Source organism: Procambarus clarkii, chromosome 22, assembly GCF_040958095.1.
Source record: "Procambarus clarkii isolate CNS0578487 chromosome 22, FALCON_Pclarkii_2.0, whole genome shotgun sequence".
NCBI lineage: Eukaryota > Metazoa > Arthropoda > Malacostraca > Decapoda > Cambaridae > Procambarus > Procambarus clarkii.
Window position 1 is genome coordinate 41,669,362 of NC_091171.1, and position 15,045 is coordinate 41,684,406.

Sequence of the window (15,045 nt, forward strand, 5' to 3'; positions counted from 1 at the left end):
AGGCAGAATGAATGGTTTATGTCTATCTATTTATGTCAATCAATCTCAGGCCAGGGAAGTGGTCCCGACAATATTTCGTAGATGAGATATGCATAATTAACATCAATTATCCCCACAAACTAAAATGCACCGGTTTTGTTAGGTCAGTTCTCTATAGTTCGGAAAACAATTAGGTTTAGGTATTAAATAAGCTGGTGGAAGAGAAAGCTCTACATCTGCAAACCAAAGTCAGAAGAAATTCGAGCCTCTGTACCTTCCATTGTTACAAAAATATTAAATATATATGTATAGCGGAGGGGCAGAGGCTTTAGGAAACTATTGACTAATTTGAAGTGTTTTCCGTCAACCTTCCTGCTTCATTTATATGTGAGTGAATGGATGTCAAATTTTTAAATATAATAATTGCGAAGAAAAAGCATATTCTACATAAACTTTTAATGATCTAATTTGTATGGCAAAGTGCATGTGAGCGCCTAACACGCCACTTTACGAGCGTGGTGGGCCATTAGTGAGCGCCTAACAGGTAACTATACGAGCATGGTGGGCCACTATAGCGAGCTCCTAACACGCCACTTTACGAGCATGGTGGGCCACTATAGCGAGCTCCTAACAAGCCACTTTACGAGCGTGGTGGGCCACTATAGCGAGCTCCTAACAAGCCACTTTACGAGCATGGTGGGCCACTATAGCGAGCTCCTAACAAGCCACTTTACGAGCATGGTGGGCCACTATAGCGAGCTCCTAACAAGCCACTTTACGAGCATGGTGGGCCACTATAGCGAGCTCCTAACAAGCCACTTTACGAGCGTGGTGGGCCACTATGGGGAGCTCCTAACACGTAACTTTACGAGCGTGGTGGGCCACTAGCGAGCTTCTAACAGGTAACTATACGAGCATGGTGGGCCACTATAGCGAGCTCCTAACAAGCCACTTTACGAGCGTGGTGGGTCACTATAGGGAGCTCCTAACACGTAACTTTACGAGCATGGTGGGCCACTAGCGAGCTCCTAACACGCCACTTTACGAGCATCGTGGGCCACTATAACGAGCTCCTAACATTTCAATGAGTGTAATAAATCAATAGCGAGTTTCCAGCATATTTACTTTTACTTCCAGCTAGACCTACTAAGCAGGCCTGTTAATTATGCACTCGCTCACACAAACAGGCTGCTAGAACATGCGTGTTGTAAGGTAACTCTTACATCAAGAGTGCTTCCTTGATGCCACACATTCACAACGTGAGTGGCAGAGGCCCTAAGAGGCTTGTGTGTTATGGAAGAGTTCTGGTTCTGGAAACTCACAGTACCTATGCTACCTTCATCAGTATTTTGTTTACAAATTGTAATATTATTACTACTGCTGCAACGGCAACAAAAAATGCTACTGCGGCTGCTAGTACTGCTATTAATATTACTATTACTACCACTAATACTATTTTTATTTACTGGTACTAATAGTACAATTACTGGCACTAATAGCACAATTACTGGTACTAATACCAGTACTACTGCTACTTCTAATGCACGTAATATTAAAGTAACACCACTGTCAATAATGAGAATTCTACTTTACAGCACGTCTTTATTTGAACTTTTTTAAGAGAATAATTCCCAATAAAGACAAAAACGCCAGGTCAGTAATACCAGAACAATATAATATTATATATACAATTAGTTGTTGTCATGCTCATTGTCGTTGTTTAACAAATGAGCAAACAATTTATATGTTCTATAAATCGTGTTCGTTCACTGCTGTGGTTAACATGCTGCCAAACACTATCACACAGCGAGGCAGTAAGTCACAAGAAACAAGAAATGGAGCGTAGCCACCCACAGCGTTACAGGACGGTGTGGGCGTGGGTGGGCGTGGTGGTGGTGGTGGGCGTGGGCGGGCAGCAGCAGCCGCGGGTGGAGACGCCCTGGGGCACCTTCCTGGGTAAGGAATACATGTCCGCCAGGCAGCAGGACCGGAAGATCTACGCCTTCACTGGGATCCCTTACGCCAAGCCTCCCGTGGGCGATCTGAGGTTCAGGGTGAGTTTTCCCACATGAATATGCGAGTACTGCTTGTCATTTGAATACTTCGGACTGGTGAGTCTTGTTCCATTGGCCCCAGGTGAGTACTCCGGGATCAGGAGAGTAATAGTTGTTTGGTAAGTGCTTCAGGCCAGATGACTCTTCCAGGGTTTTTGTTAATTTAAGAGTACTGTTTTATTTTAAAGGTGCTGTATTTAATTCAAGGTTAATGTATTTAATTAAGGGTACTGTATTTAATTTAAGGGTACTGTATTTAATTTCTGTCCTCACGATAGGACAGAGGTGTTTGGAACATTTCCGTTTAGTTGATGCATCTATTCACCTTGCAGCAATATTTTTTTGTTTGTGTATCATTTCTCTCCTCGACATTGGGAAATCATCTATATGAAAGAGTGGTTAGGTATAAATAAACAAATATCTGTTCTCACATGGGCCAATCGCCCTTCTGCAATTACTCTTTATTTTTTAACTTATGTTTCAACCCCCAGATTATTTCACACACCATTTAGTAGTTCTCATATTCTCTCCTACCACGTTTTAGCCGGATATAGTAATTTACATAACGATATCCTTTCAGATAACTATATTGTAAAACACTTTCCATAATCTATCTTCTATGGGCGCTATACAAATACTAGAACCAAGTGGCCCTGTCTATATGGGCCACTGACTCATAGTGGCAATTTATAACAAGAAAAACAAATTGCAGAACCAAGGAGAAAACCCCAAGCTAGCCCTCTAGTGACAGGTCAAGCAATCGTCACGTCCCTGTAGCTGTTGTTGTTTTAGATTCAGCTACTCGGAACCAAAAAAAAAAGTTCCAAGTAGCACAGGCTACGGTGAGCTCGTAGTGTACTTACCTGGCACAGGAGCGCGGACTGTGTCCCCGTAGCACTGAGAGTTTCTCCCCACCAAGTACAAGACCTCCCCCCATCATAACTTGCAGACTCCCGTGGACTACGGCGCCCACTCGACGCCCTTCAACGCCACGTCAGCGTCGCCGGCGTGCCTGCAGTGGGACAACCTGCGCGGCCGGGGCGTGGTGGGCCAGGAGGACTGCCTCTACCTCAATGTTTACACCAATACGGTCAGTCGCAGCCTATGCTCTTGCCTCTTATATATATCCTCCCTCCTTCACCAGCATCTCATAATACCCAAACTCTGTATTATGTCATATATAATTATTATTATTATTATTATTATTATTATTATTATTATTATTATTATTGTTATTATTATTATTATTATTATTATTATTATTATTATTATCATGATGCTAGGTGACGTATGTGTTATGAGAGAGGAACAGATGTCTGCTGCATGTATATATTTGTTTTAACTACAAGTGCCTTTGTTATACGACAGGTATATCTACTGCTATATTTGTTATATAGTATTGCATGTGTTAAACTAGGGGTATTATTTGTATATTTTAGGTGAATTTGGTATGCTCGTTGTTAATGTGTTAAACCGTGGTATGTTTGTTATGACACAGGTATTTGTTATATTATGCATATGTTATCCTACAGACACATATTAGACACTATACAGACACATATTAGCACATATCATATTACATATTAGTACTATCATATTATAGATACATCTGTTATACTACAGAAACGTCTATCATGTTATAGAAACATCTGTCACGCTACAGATACATGTGTCACTACAGAAACATGTGTCACACACTAAAGATACATGTGTCACACACTAGAGATACATGTGTCACACACTAGAGATACATGTGTCACACACTAGAGATACATGTGTCACTGGATCACCGGGTCCATATAAGACTGGGGATCACTGGTTGTGTCCAGTGTGTGTTGAAGTCATTTGTTCCATGTTTCTCTTCGTGGTTATACGATTTCACATTAATCATAGCTTGTTAATTGCTTTGTGATTTACACACATTTATATGAATGAGTTTGGGCCAATAGGACTTCTGTAGTTTTCTTAATTCTTATGTTGATGAAGACGGCTGTTACACACGATTCGCAATTGACGACGTTCGAATATTTTTCGAACAGTGCTTCGCTGACGACCTGTGTTCGAATCACAACGTTGTAAATGCTTTGCCCACATACTTCAAATACAAATAATCGCCAACGGACCCTAAACACCTAACATAACCTAAGCTATACCTAACTATACTTAGAACTTTAATATATAATAATATTAACTGATATTTATTTTTAATACACTGTATGTTGAAACTGATGAATGCATCTTGTAGGGGGGAGGGGGACGGCCGCCGCTTTAACTAGCCTAGCCTGAGACAGCGTCAGCTGTGAGTCGTGTGTAAAATGGTTTTCATTCACATACAAAGGGGGACAGGGGCGATTGGTGGCTGGATTAACGAGCATTTGGCGTTTGTCAAGGACAGGTTAATATAGCCTGAGCGTATATGAAACAAATGTAATGGGGAAGACGGTATATACTGGTATACTTTTCAGATGCCAGCGCCACCAGACTACTACAACACCCAGCCGGTGCTGGTGTTCCTGCACGCCGGCACCTGGATGGCGGGCAGCGGCGGCGACGGCCTCTTCCAGCCCGACTACCTCCTGGAGTCCGACGTCACCGTCGTCACCATCAACCACAGACTCGGACCCTTCGGTGAGTGCTCTACGTTCTCAACTTACAGTCGGGGATTCCAGGGGATCGATCCCCAGTGGTTGGGTCCGTATTATTTCCCCCTGATGCCTCTGTTCATCTAGGAGTGAATAGGTACCCGGGAGTTAGGCAACTATTGTGGGGTACATCCTGGGGAAACTCTATAGTTCTTGTCTGGTAAAGGGACTGACTTCCAAGAATTCTGTTCTTTCAGAAGTCAGTTCTGTCCTCTTTATCAGCCATATCCGGGGACCTCTTTGGTGAGTGTTGATTATTATTATTTATAATTTACAATTTAATATTTAGTAAATAGTAAAGACTATGTAGTATTTACAATTTAATATTTTGTAAATAGTAAAGAACTATTTAGCATTTAAATTTTAATATTTTGTAAATAGTAAAGAACTATTTAGCATTTAAATTTTAATATTTTGTAAATAGTAAAGAACTATTTAGCATTTAAATTTTAATATTTTGTAAATAGTAAAGAACTATTTAGCATTTAAAATTTAATAATTAGTAAATAGTAAAGACTATTTAGTATTTAAAATTTACAATAAAAGCAAAACTCAAAAAAGTTTTATTTTGAATGAGTAAATGCACGTGAAATTTGTTACATGTTGTTAATTAGATATTTCTTAGTTACTATTTTAAACTGGCTGAGAGAAGTACAGCTTTTCATCTGATCTGGGATGTCATTCCACAGTTTAAGACTTATATTTGCATAGCATTTCTGCTTTGGTTATGTCGCACTCTTGGAAGCAGTCACCAGCTACTCAGATAGAGGACTTCCAGTGGCTGTAGTATTGTATACATGAACTTTGCTAAAGCTTTTGATAAGGTACTACATGAAAGGCAAGGAAATTACACACACAGGGAAACTACTAGAATGGATAAAACAATGTTTAAAACAAATAAAACAGGGTCGTGCTAAATGGGTGAACGTGACTGGAGAAATGTGGTAGGTGGGGTGCCACAGGGGTCCATTTTGGGGCCAACCCTTTTTGTCATGTACATCAATGACACTTGTGAGAATATTACTAATCACATTATCAGATTTTCAGATCACACAAAAATTTATAGTAAAGTGGGAAGTGAAAATGTTATAGAGGCCTTATGAGGACATTTACACGAACTCCACAAATGGTCAGAAGATTGGCAAATGCTTTTTAATATCGAAAAACAATGCAAGACCTTGCATGTGGAGTATAACAACCCCGCGTCACAACTACCAAGTTAACAACATTATCTTGCAGCAGACTGATGTAAAACAGGACCTTGCAGTCAAAATCCATCACTCACGGATTTTATTGCACAAGTGGGAGCGGCACTAAGAAAAAAAAGCTAACCAAACCCTAGGAATAATCAAGCGTAACTTTGATTTTAAGGAAAAGAATGTTGTTATTCAATCGTATAAATCTCTGGTCCGCCCCCACTTGGATTATTGTATCCAGGCATGGAGACCTCATCTTGCGAAGGATATATAGCTGCTTTGGAGAAAGTTCAACACCGGGCAACAAAGATCATTCCAGAGTTAAGTCAGCTCTCATGCCGGGAACGGTTGAGGACCTCATGACTAACAATGCAAACCAGGCATGACAGGGCGGATCTCATTGAAACTTAAAATACTGAACAATTTGGAGAATGTTGATCTGGACTTGTTCAAAAGGTTAGATGTAACACAAACAAGGAGCAATGGTTTCAAGCTCAACAAGCCACAATGTAGGACTGAAAACAAGAGATGCTTTGTCACCACAGGGTTATAAACCCATGGAACCGCCTACCCGCCGAAGCTGTTTGTACATTTGTTCTTTGGTACAATGTATATGTAATGTATAAAATGGAAGCTCACTCTGTGCTCCCAGTGCTCTCAGTAGTCGAGGGTGGTGGCCGATCACATATACACTCTGTTTGATATACTTATATTCTCATATCCCAGCTCTTAGTCTGCCCTAACGTCCCAGCTCTTAGTCTGTCCTAACGTCCCAGCTCTTAGTCTGCTCTAACGTGCCAGCTCTTAGTCTGCCCTAACGTCCCAGCTCTTAGTCTGCCCTAACGTCCCAGCTCTTAGTCTGTCCTAACGTGCCAGCTCTTAGTCTGCCCTAACGTCCCAGCTCTTAGTCTGCCCTAACGTCCCAACTCTTAGTCTGCCCTAACGTCCCAGCTCTTAGTCTGCCCTAACGTCACAGCTCTTAGTCTGCCCTAACGTCACAGCTCTTAGTCTGTCCTAACGTCACAGCTCTTAGTCTGCCCTAACGTCCCAGCTCTTAGTCTGCCCTAACGTCACAGCTCTTAGTCTGCCCTAACGTCACAGCTCTTAGTCTGCCCTAACGTCACAGCTCTTAGTCTGTCCTAACGTCCCAGCTCTTAGTCTGTCCTAACGTCACAGCTCTTAGTCTGTCCTAACGTCACAGCTCTTAGTCTGTCCTAACGTCCCAGCTCTTAGTCTGTCCTAACGTCACAGCTCTTAGTCTGTCCTAACGTCACAGCTCTTAGTCTGTCCTAACGTCCCAGCTCTTAGTCTGTCCTAACGTCCCAGCTCTTAGTCTGTCCTAACGTCCCAGCTCTTAGTCTGCCCTAACGTCCCAGCTCTTAGCCTTCGCATGCCTTCTAATTAGTGTCATGGAGTCATATTGGCTCAGTGACTTCTGATAATTCGTTGTATTCCATCGCACAAAGGTTTCCTGTCGACGGAGGACAAGGAGAGCCCCGGGAACTACGGGCTCCTGGACCAGGTGCGGGCGCTGGAGTGGGTGAGGGACCACGTGCGCTACTTCGGGGGCATGAACGACACCGTCACCGTCATGGGCTCCGGTGCTGGCGGCATCAGCGCTCACCTCCTCGTCCTCTCTCCCAAGGCCCGCGGCGCCTCCATTTACCCAGACAACTCTGGTGAGGGATTTCTTTTGTTTACAATATCTGCTTATGTCTACCCCGATGTATATTCCTTTGTGCGTGTAAATAATAATAATAATTATTATTATTATATTCAAAAGTGTGTGTGTACAAAGAACATACGAGTAATATACAATTGTGGGGACAAGAATTGCACATACTATTGAAACCACTGTTGCGCAAAGCGTTTCCCGCAAAACATAAACAAATCACACACAGATATCACACTAACGTGATGCATCAAATGAACAAATCCACAAGGGCCGTGACGAGGATTCGAACCTGCGTCCGAACCGATAATGAGTTGATTAAGGCAGTGTCTGGGATGCTCGCGGACGCAGGTTCGAATCATCGTCACGGCCCTTGTGGATTTGTTCATAAACAAATTAGATAAACATTTTGTTATACAATTGAGAAAACTTAAGAAAAATAACAGATGAATATATTAAAAATATGATTTAAGTTTAATGGGGCCAATGCTTAACAATAAATAAGGATCAAAAGGACATGGGTAAACAATTTTATAAATGAAATAAGACTGTAAATGAGACTTTCCCTGACATAATTTAGTACTTACATATACTAAATTAGGGCTATGGGTAGGGAAAACTCACTTCACTTACCACAGCTCCTGAAATGAACACACACACACACACACACACGTGTGTTTGTGTGTGGCTGACTGGACAGCACGCTGGACGCATGATATGGTCCTATGGTCGCGGGTTCGATTCCCGGTGCCGGCGAGAAGCACCTGGTTTCATGCGGACATTTGAATTGTTGTACATTTAATATGTAGTACAAGAAATCCCTTGTTTGGCAGTCTTATCAAAACATCACCTATGTGATCCGATATACTCGCATTTACTATTTATATTTAATTGACCTGTAGTTAGTGGCACACATTTGATCTGATAGTTTATTAATATATACGATGAAAATAATAATAAGAAGCCCTGAGCTAAACAGCACAATCCTTTGATCGGCAGCATTAATCCACAAGGCCATCTCCCAGAGCGGGACAGCCTACAGCCCCCACGCCCTGGTCCGGGATGCCCTCACTCAGGCCCTCAAGCTGGGTCTGGCCCTCGGCTGCCCTACGCTCACCTCCGCCCTCCTCCTGCCTTGTCTCAGGGCCATCCCGGCCTCCAAGATCATCGAACAAATGCCGTCCATGTATGTGAGTATTGGTAGAAGGCGCTTATGGGATACAGTATTTAGTATGTAAATTACTGAGACCAATGTTCATTAGTCCGCTTAAGCATATATACGCAACAATATATATTTAGATACATATATACTTGAACTTGGTCATCCACGGTGGCGGCGGCAGAAGTGGGACGAGGAGCCGCTGCCCTTCGGCCCTGTGATCGACGCCTGGCAGGGAGACGAGGCCTTCCTCCCAGACGAGCCCAACCACCTCATCCGTCACAAGCAGTTTCTTCAGGTGCCCTGGTTGGTCGGCACCAATAGGAATGATGGCGCTTTTAGGGTCCAGGGTGAGTGTGTTCGTGACCTGCTCTCCTGGCTGGTGCACTCATTTCTGACTTCAGTGCCCCCGTGCCCCATTTCCCTACATGCCCAGTTCTCTGTACACTTCCCCAACCTTTCTGGCCTTGTACTGTTCCCTGCACCTTCTGCTGAACCAACGTTGGTTACCATAACGTAAAAACCGCGACCTATTAGTTAAGAAGACGGGTTGTTCACAGGAGAGGTCATTACCGGCAAACAAGTCAGAAGACAACTGACTGTCGTCCAGTGAGATCCTAGCATTAGCTTAGCTCTTAGGTCTAATTACCTTAGATCTAAGGTAATGCTCAAGTGGATGAACATGTTGTCCACACGTACTTTTAATGTGATCAAGTTCCCACACCAGCTGAACTGGCCGAGATACATGTAGCCTAGTATTGTAGTCCAGCCGTAACGACGTGTTTTGCGCGACGCGTGTAACTGTGATACACACAATATCTGCTAGTTCCCATTTGCATTTATTATTATTCTCTCTTCAGATTCATCTGAGAGTTCTCTTCTCAGGCTTACGTTTGATACCTCATGATGGTATTGTTCATTTACTGCAAGTTTATCAAAGAGTAACACGTTATCGTATTTTAGAAGTCATATATGAGACGGGATTAGCATCAAGATGATTCTGATTCCTTTATATTTAGTGTGTGTATATGCAACTTTATACGGCGTCAGAGACCAGAATGCTACATTAAATTTTATATTATTTCCAGCTGGTAAAGAGCATAGAGTTGGTGGTGACTAAACTATCTGTAGCAGTTTCAGTATTCATGAACGCCACCAGAAGAACAAACGGTTTAACAATGTAAGGTAGATGATTCTTGACTACTATATTGTGCTCCAGTTGGGCTTGTGTATAACAGGCTTCAATTCCAGTCCTCCCAGTAGACAAATTCTGAGAGCCACTATTGTATATAGTCTGTGAGATGATTAATTGTTACCACCGGAGCCGGCTAGTTTATTGTGCACCCCATACTCATCCTGTGAGCAGTGGCGCCAAAAAAAAGATTACATTGGGCAAAAAAAAATCTTTATCAGACTTCAGAGGAGATTATTATATTCACAATTACATCTATACTGAGCTTCTTATGAGCTCAGTATAGATGTAATTAACTAACATCTCTGTAACTAGCTGAGCTATAATGTCAGATAGTTACAGAGATTGTTCTCTATCAATAGCTATGATGCTTTCTGTTTTTCTGTTTTGTAGATTGATCAGTATGAGTGTTTACCTGTCCCACGGCATCGACAAACAGTTTTTTATTAATTTAATCACATAAAAAGCAAATACCAAATAATTTTGCTTGATAGGAAATCTGGAAAAGAAATTCCACTCATTACAAGTAATCGGTCAACACAAAGTTATGTTTAACAAAGTCTACTTTGCATGTGGCAGACATCCTGAAGGACTCCAGCCTGACGATGCAGCTTAACAAGCAATGGGAGAAATACGGTCCTATCCTACTTGACTTGAAGGACACCTCGTGCAAGGATTCTGTAGATATCGCTAATAGAATCCGTAAATACTACATGGGCAAGAAAGCGTTCGGCGAAGAATCCTCCAAGGAGTTCGTAGAGGTGAGCTGTGAAGGGTCGGTGGAGCTGGTATTGGTAACTAGGATATATTATAACGCTAACATTGAAGGAAATAGAGAAATGCACACCACTTCCCAAATAGACTTAACCTATATAATAAAATAATTTTTGTGTGATACAGATGATGACGGACAGATTTTTCGTGCACCCTACGGACCACGCTACCAGGGACCACTGCTACTACCTTCAGGGCAAGCACTGCTACCGCTACGAGCTCGTCTACTGCGGCCGCAAGTCCTTCCTCGACTTCCTCCACCACCAGAGTCCTCAGGAGGCCGCCAACTCTGCCTTCGGTTAGTCAAACAACATTGTTCCTGCAACTCACACAAACATGCAGGCGATGAGTCACAATAACGTGGCTAAAGTATGTTGACCAGACCACATACTAGAAGGTGAAGGGACGACGACGTTTCGGTCCGTCCTGGACCATTCTCAAGTCGAATCTACTTGAGAATGGTCCAGGACGGACCGAAACGTCTTCGTCCCTTCACCTTCTAGCGTGTGGTCTGGTCAACTCACACAAACACGTTGCCCAATTATTACTAGCTGGGCAGGAATGTCTCTGACGGCATTTGTTCTAAACAAGAAACTAACCAGCGTTTGTGAGTGCTCATCGCCCGCTTTACCACCACCCCATCATCGTTAGAACTTTGAGGATCAAAAATATGCTGTGAAATATTGTACAGTCTAATTATTTGCACTGGAGACTTGGTGGGAAGCTTCCCTCAAAATAGGCTATATATTAACTGCATGTTTGCCTCCACGGCCAGGCGCAGGACTCTCCAACCCAAGGTTCCAGAACACGCGAGGCGCTCATGGCTGGGGTGTGAGCTTCTTGGACGAGCTTCTCTTCCTCTTCCCTTCCAGCAAGTTGGATCTCATCTATAAGAGAGACTTCGACTCTGACTCTGCCTCCCGGGTGTCTACGCATATGCTCATGCTCTGGGCAAACTTTATCAAGAGCAGGTCGGTCGCTGCACTAGCTCATACATGTGGCCAGGGATCTTTTATTTATTTATATATATACAAGAAGGTACATAGGGGGTTAACAGAGAACATAGAGTTTAAGTTGAAATTACATTCTTGTAAAGCCATTAACACGCAAAACGTTTCGGGCAAGTCCTTAAACTAACCTTAGAGCAAAACCTTAAACTAACAGATAGTTTTAGAGAATTTAGAGTAAAAATTGACAAAAAGTGTTTAACAGGTACTTTACAGCTTTACTTTACAAGTACAAATGATTTTAAGTAGAATAATTACAGTCAAATTGTCAAGAAATTCTTTATTACAACTAAAGTGACACCTTGGGCTCTGCCTTTGTTCAGGGCAGAGTGTCACTCAAATTCGGTGACAGGAACTGATGGTTGTATTTATAATGATCACTTTGTGAGTGTGTGTCAAACACTGAACTAAAGCACACGGCGTTTCAGTGACCCGACGCCTGAGTTGGATGGTTGGCCAGACGACGTGTCTCCGTGGGGCGCGTGGTGGGAGCCCTTCGTCCATGGCTATCATTACTACCTGCAGATCGACCCCGAGATGGAAAGTAAAGATGGCCCACTTAGGAACGAGCAGATGACCTTCTGGAATGATCTCGCGCTCTTTGAGAACCGTGACCGTAATGTCCTAAAGGACGAATTGTGAAAGTCAACAATCAACTAGTTTCTCCGAGATCAGCCGTTCAACCACTTGGGCTGGACGGTAGAGCGACGGTCTCGCTTCATGCAGGTCGGCGTTCAATTCCCGATCATCCAAGTGGTTGTACACTTCCGTTCCCGCATCCCGTCCCATCCCAAAATCCTTATCCTAACCCCTCTTCCAAGTGCTATATAGTCGCAATGACTTGGCGCTCTTCCCCGATAAAACCTTCCGAGATCAGCCTTTCTCGGAGAGGCTGCAGGATCTAAGTAAATTTAGTAGAATTTCTTTTTGCAATTCTTATACCATGTCGTGGGTCAGTCGATTAAGGCAGCGTCTGGGATGCTCTCGGACGTAGGTTCGAATCCTCGTCACGACCCTTGTGGATTTGTTCAATCAACTAGTTTAATGTAGCTATTAAGAGAACTTGGTTATAAAAACATTTTAGCGATTCATTCTATGAAAACACTTCTCACACGTCTTCTTAAGTAACGAATACTTTTGAGAAATATTGCAAAAAGTACATTTTATTAGCAAACTTTCCTCGGTACTCGAACAGTTGGTGACACTTCTCCTGCACTCAAAAGTTACTATCTATTTTATTTATTTACATTTAAATATTGTATTTATTTATTTACTCATTTACAAGAAGGTACATTGGGTTTGTGAGAGTACATAACAATGGTGTTATTACATTCTTGCAAAGCCACTAACAGGCATAGCGTTTCGGGCAGGTTCTTAATCTAACAGATAAGGTGAAAACTGAAGCAGTGCTGCCGGAGCTCGCCGGAGCGCCTCTCCAGCACATCTGCAAGTGGATGATGGAATGGGGGGAAAGGGAGAGAGGATGAAGGGAAAGGGAGAGAGAGGACAAGGGGAAAGAGAGAGAGGACGAGGGGAAAGGGAGATGAGGGCTTATGGGTGATGGTTGATCGTGGCAGAAAAATATTAGTATTATATCACTAATAAGTTAATAATGTTATGATATTTCTTATTTTTATTTAACGATTCAATAATATTTAAATATTTAAATATTTAAACAGTACACAGGATGATTTGTTGTGGTACTACCCGACGCGCGTGAACGCTTCCTGTCCATGTATGTCAGACAAATGTTATGAGACAAAGTTGCCAACCTACCGCTTTGGATATGAATATTCAGCAATAATGTTCATGGCTTTAGCAGTAGTTCATTAGACAGGTATTCCTTATTCATACAATACTATATTTTAGTATTAAATACTAGGCAGGTAAAACGTATTAGCTGCCTAGTATTAAATACTAGGCAGGCAAATTGTCTCCATTAATTATAAATAGTTTCTTACCAGTCTTGTGAACAATTTGTAGCACGGTATGTTCACGACTCGTCCATGAAAGGCTCTCAAACTTCTGAGCCTCAAAGTATGTATTAGTTAATTTAGTTCATTTATTATGCACCCCATAACCATCCTGGGGGCGGTAGTGGAAAGGTTACAGAGGCACATAATGGGCTCAGGGACTGAACCCCACAATTCATTTAGCTAAGCAAGTTACAGTCTTGATGAGCTAGTTACAAAACTCAATGCACATCGTCACATCAACAATGGGCTCGAGACCGACCACAAATACAGTTTCTAAATTAAGCAATTGACTTATGTGGTTAAGCAACTCACTAATATGTGGAGAGCTAGTGTCACAATTGATGTCTTGCACCTCGCCCCCCCCCCCCCCCCATCTAGTGCATAGGTTACAATCACTTAGTTACTACCTACAGTTAGCAAACTGTGAATATTTGGCTAAGATTTCTGGTAGCAGATCATTTTGAATGAAATATTTACACATCTCTGGAGCATTTGTCATAGAATTGTCTCTGAATTCACGTATCTTTTCGCCGCTAAGTGAAATGTGGGGTCCTAAGTGCTAAGAGGGTTACTGCTAATTGAAATGTGTGTCCTTGAAAAAGACTACTGGCCTGATGAAATACCACCTAACTACGGAGAAAATGAAATATTATCTCTCTAAGAGGTGTTAAGCTTTCTTCTTACTCAGCACTAAATGCCTTTAGAGACTATATGGAGGATCATGACGCCGCGTTCCCCCAAGATTTACACCCATTACTGAGCTGTTTACAAGTTATTCCTATTAGTACTGCTCAGTGTGAGAGGGAATTCAGTCACATGAACCTGAAAATAATACTAACAACACGGTCAAGAATTCTCATCAATCGTGTATCCACACTTATGTTAAACTACGTGGACCTCCTCTAGTTCAGTGGAATCCTGAGACTAGAGGTGCTTCACACCCCTGAAAACATCTCTCACCTGACCCTTTGTGGAAACTATTGTGAAATATCTCACTAGTTGTATATTATGAGCACTAAGTGTTTTAACTTCTTAAATTGATGAATTCATGATTGATATTTTTTTATTTGTTTGATAATTATATTTTATGATAATTAGTGAGTTACAAACACTAAATATTTAATCGTTTGTCGTATACAGAAACAGGATAGGAAATGACAGGCTTTTGTCAGGCCAACCAGAGCTCAGGCACCTATAAAATTGGCACTGCACCCCTGGGTAAAATTAATACTAGGGTACATTGTAGCATGTAATCTAACCATCACCCAAACCGGCTCCGGTTCTCACTCTATCCTCCTCTCTTCGCCCCTTCCCACCTTTAGAGGGTAGACATAGCCTAAGCTACACTATCCTTTTGACATGTATCGTACTGTCTCAATAAAATATTTGAACCC

The 15,045-nt window shown here is 42.2% G+C and overlaps 1 protein-coding gene across 1 annotated transcript; it reads left to right on the forward strand.

The window, feature by feature from the left end:
* The first annotated feature begins 1,814 nt into the window (after positions 1-1,814).
* On the forward strand, positions 1,815-15,045 carry LOC123761321 (esterase E4). The gene is made up of 10 exons (XM_045747274.2): positions 1,815-2,033; positions 2,983-3,123; positions 4,499-4,661; positions 7,338-7,550; positions 8,543-8,733; positions 8,887-9,052; positions 10,474-10,655; positions 10,795-10,966; positions 11,444-11,639; positions 12,104-15,045. Exons 1-10 carry the CDS (start codon positions 1,815-1,817, stop codon positions 12,315-12,317), a joined length of 1,857 nt encoding a protein of 618 aa, XP_045603230.2. The 3' UTR covers positions 12,318-15,045.

What these genes read in the sequence shown, in the direction of transcription:
- LOC123761321 (XM_045747274.2), top strand. Translation starts at nt 1,815, where the DNA reads ATGGAGCGTAGCCACCCACAGCGTTACAGGACGGTGTGGGCGTGGGTG. An exon ending in AACAAATGCCGTCCATGTAT is followed by an intron (nt 8,734 to 8,886) that starts GTGAGTATTGGT and finishes TGGCGGCGGCAG; the next exon opens with AAGTGGGACGAGGAGCCGCT. An exon ending in TGGCGCTTTTAGGGTCCAGG is followed by an intron (nt 9,053 to 10,473) that starts GTGAGTGTGTTC and finishes TGCATGTGGCAG; the next exon opens with ACATCCTGAAGGACTCCAGC.